General features: G+C 35.2%; 1 protein-coding gene across 1 annotated transcript; it reads right to left on the bottom strand.

Annotated features, from left to right (window-relative positions):
- Nucleotides 1–3,143: 3,143 nt before the first annotated feature.
- Nucleotides 3,144–4,020, bottom strand: LOC107913403 (protein MIZU-KUSSEI 1). The gene has a single exon (XM_016841977.2). It carries the CDS (start codon nucleotides 3,963–3,965, stop codon nucleotides 3,255–3,257), a length of 711 nt encoding a protein of 236 aa, XP_016697466.1. The 5' UTR covers nucleotides 3,966–4,020; the 3' UTR covers nucleotides 3,144–3,254.
- Between the last annotated feature and the right edge of the window lie 329 nt (nucleotides 4,021–4,349).

Raw genomic sequence — 4,349 nt, 5'->3', positions numbered from 1 at the left:
GATAACCTCGAAAACACACATTTCTGAAATTAATCAGAAAATATCCTTAGTTTAGAAAAAATAAATTAAAAATATAACAAGTAAATAAAAGATCTCATATAAAGACACACGAGTGACAAACAAAAAAAAAAAAGAAAAAAAAGGGAACAGAAGCAAGAAATGGAGAGTGGTGAAAGGTGGAAGACAAATGGGGAGACATTTAATTCGTGACGAGAAAGAAAAGTGTACGTATGTCTAAAGTTTGTTTTGAAGGGCTTGCTAGGTTCCATTACATTAAACAGTTCATATTTTAATGAATGTAACTAATTATGTATAAATATATATTGGATTCATTAATCTTCTATCACTCTTTTCTTTTTTAGTATAGATAGATAGATTTAACCTCAAATTCCATTGCACTATTTACAGACGCGTTGGCCTCGTCCATTTCTTTTGCTAAACGACGCAACGAAAGCAACATAACAGCTCATGCAACACCATCTTAAGCCCCCACCCCGACATTTCTACAAAGTTCTTAACATCAATGGTCATGAATAGTTTCATTCATGGATTAGGATATTTTAATTACTATTTATAACAAGAATACTTACCTTTGGTGTTGGTTGTTTAAATTCATTTTACTTTTGCATATAATAGATTGGAATTTGAATAGTAATTATTCAAATTTACCTTACTTTTATAAATAGATCCAAATTCGAACATTTGAATCCATTATTTGTATTATATTTTAAAAAATATAAAATATTTGGACTTGCTAAATTCTGATATTTAACTATTGGGAGGTCGGATTCTCTCTTGAGAGAAATCTTCAAAGTGTCACCCACTTGGAAGTTAATGGACCCCTCAACAAAAGATATTATCCTCGTGTTAGGATTTTGTCCCTAGCCTCCACAGAGAGTCGTTGTATAGTTCATGGAGAGGGCGCCTCGATTGGTGGAGATAAGTCTAGACACATTAGATTAAGACATAGTTATGTCCGACAATTAATCTCTAATAGAGTGATCACTATTAATTATGTGAGGTCAAGTGAAAATTTGACAGATCCTTTGACAAAAAATCTTGCTAGAGATGCTGTAAAAAGGACCTCAAAAGGGATGGGACTCAAGCCCATTAATTAGAGTCACCCATGATGGAAACTCGACTCAACGCTTGATATAACGTCAAGTCTTGAGTTCAATGAGACAAAGTACATCATTAGTATGTGACTGTTAACACTATAAATCCATCCTAAGATTAAAGTGCTAGGTACCCGTAATGATAAGGGAAGGATGAGTAATGTACTCTTAATGGACCCATAAAATAAATATGTTAGTGTGTTATAATTACGGGAACACTCTTGATGGGATCTACCTATGTGAGTGGAAGTGTGGCCGCTTTTAGGAGCTCAAGGGCTTGAGTCTGACAGCACTCATGAAAGGAGGACATAGACACATGGCCATAATAGTGTCCCTAGATACTATGCATTGACCGATGTTGAAATCATTGAGTGAGACGTGTTCGATTATTTATAGTGTTCCAATAACTATAAATGAATGGGTGTAATTAATCAAAAGTTATATTATTTGATTTTTTTGAAAAAGAATTATAACTATAGTTATAATATTAAATGAATAATTATATGTTAATTTATTTTAAAGACATTATTATTCAGAAAGACACCTATTGATGAAAGATATCTCTATGAAGAGACATGAACATTCTTATAAATAGGAATGATATTTCACTTGGAAAACACACCAACAAGTTCTAATATTCTTTCTTTCCTTCCTTTATTTTCTAATATTATTAGATTATTTTATAAAGTATTATTGCAGAAATCCTTTGTAAAAATTGAGCTTCTTGTCATACATTGCTCAGTGTGTAGTGGGCTATTCTCGTTAGTACAAAACGCAAATAGTCATTGGCTTCATTGTATCCTCGAGGTTAATTTGCTTGGAACTCATTTGCACACTGAAAATAGGTGGGGGCGAATATAACCTTAAAGATAGTGACTTGATACACACCTTGGAGCATCGTCCTATTTCTTCTTTTTCTGTTCGAGTTTCGTTCGTGTGTTCGAGATTTTCTTCACCAAAGATTTGTACTAACAAGAAAGGTTTTAGTGTTGTACAAAATATTAATTATGGAGAATGCACACGCAGAGATTCGAACTACCAACAAGGCATGTGTAGTCTTTACGTTGCAATAATGGTACCACTTGGACTAGCAGGTACCTATCTCCACCAACCGAAGTGCCCCTTCTTCCATAAAATGTACATTAGGTCTTCATGAAGGTTAGGGACAAAGCTTTCTATTGAGGGATTCGTCGACTTTCAAGCGAGTGACACTTTAAAGATTTTTATCAAGAGAGAGTCTAACTTCCTTCAAATTACAATTTTATTGCCCATCCACTTTAATCCCTACAACAAAATTGAGAATGGATTGTAATCTCAAGTTGCCGGATATTCTAACACTGAAAAATGCCAATATTAATCAAATCATATATTCTTTTGGAATATTACTGTTTTTTTTATTCAATGATGTACATCATCATATATTCTTCTCAAACAGATTTTAAGCGCAGCTGTCCAGTTTTAATTTTTTCAATTGGAGGGGGAAAAAAACAAAAAGCATATGCTAAACAATTAAACAAATAATGATGATGTTGAGGATGATGTTTATATGTGTTTTGATGTGTTGGAAGTGTGAACTGTTTAAATTCTCACGATCCGCAAATCTGCATCTTTAATGAATTTATTTGTTTCATACTCAAAACACTCCTGCATGGAACACGTTGCTCTGTCATAATATTTATAATTCAATTAAGCCTTGAGAAATTTATCCAGGCAAGGTTATTATTTTTATGGGACATACTTCATTATTGTTTTCCCAAATTTGCATAGTGAGATGGAGATTTTACATGGCATTGTCGAGTGGTCGGGTCATTTGGGCATCGGCCATAATGGGGACAGCCTTGTCCACAGGGTAACTGGTAATAACATCATGGTTCTGAAATTAAATGCGCTTTCGCTGTTTTGAATCTTTGATGTTAACACCATGTACACGATTCCAATCTCATCATCCAAACTATTGAATCCTTATGTTAAAACATTATACCAAATTAGTTATTTCGTAGTAATGCAAAAAGAAATAACAGAGCTTCATAGTCCCCTAAAAACATAGAGATTGTTTATCAAATACAAAGGGTTGTAAAGCCACGCTAATGAACATAGCTCAAAAAACTATAGGGGCCAAGCTAAAAACTGGTCTAAAGGTCACCTTGACCGGTAAAAGAAAATGCTAAGCTCTTGACCAATGTTTCCGTCGGGATCAATCAAATGGAAAGATTCAGAATCAGGAGAAGTACGAAGGTTTTCAAAGTTAGCCCTCAGGTACATTAGTTCATCGTCATGATGATCAAGCTCCTTTCCACTGATCAATCCCGTGCCAACAACAACTGAATTCATTAGCCTTAAAGCATCCATATCAGCTTTCGATGGCTTCCGCTTAACTGCATACCCAACTTTCTTTCCATTACAGTACATAGTCCACAATGGCATTGACAGAACCGAGTCTGGATTTCCACTACTATTCCCTTTGCTGGTGCAGTCCAGAGCAATTCGGAGGATACCACCTTGCATTTCCCTTGCCAAAACTGCTGTAGGTACCGCAAATTCTAGGAGGAGAATTGGGTTGTTGGACTTGGTGTTTTGCTGGATACAAAAGCTGGCTTTTCCCCTGCGGTAACCAAAGATGGTACCTGTAATAACACCAGAAGAGGTACAGACAGGTGGTTGATAATATCTGTGAAGGTAATTTTGGTGTTTGATTTCTTGGTGTTTGTCGATGAAGGCGCAGTAGCAACTTGGGATGAGGAGTTCCATAAGGGAACGAAGAAGCCGCCATGACCGAACTTGTTTCTGGCAGTCAACAGAGGTAACCCCATTTGTTATGTGGGTGGTGGCGCCAACTGTTGGGCAGGACATGTTAAGTTGCCCTTGTTTGGAATATGTGAAGGCTTGGCTTGTGGGTTGTTGCAGATGGTTGTGCCCTATTTATAAGAGATGTCTGGCGTGATTATTATTTTTATTATTATTATTTTTTCCTTAAGCACTTCCTTTTGGTTTATAGCATCCTCAAATTACTTTGATTTTAAAGTACTCCCAACAGATGCGGGTTTTGGTTTGGGGGCACCACTAATTAGACCATTTCTTTTTATTTTCTATGTATTTTTTTTAAAGAGAATTTAGGTATAACTACGATTCATTTCCATGAATTATCAGAAGTAGAATTTTGGTAGAGAAATGATACGTAACCATTTATAAAAACAGGCAGTTAATTTTAAATTTTAAAACACTTGATATTCTTAA

The sequence above is a fragment of the Gossypium hirsutum genome, chromosome D11, assembly GCF_007990345.1.
Source record: "Gossypium hirsutum isolate 1008001.06 chromosome D11, Gossypium_hirsutum_v2.1, whole genome shotgun sequence".
In the NCBI taxonomy this organism is placed as follows: Eukaryota; Viridiplantae; Streptophyta; class Magnoliopsida; order Malvales; family Malvaceae; genus Gossypium; species Gossypium hirsutum.
This window is presented reverse-complemented; position numbering and strand designations above follow the sequence as displayed.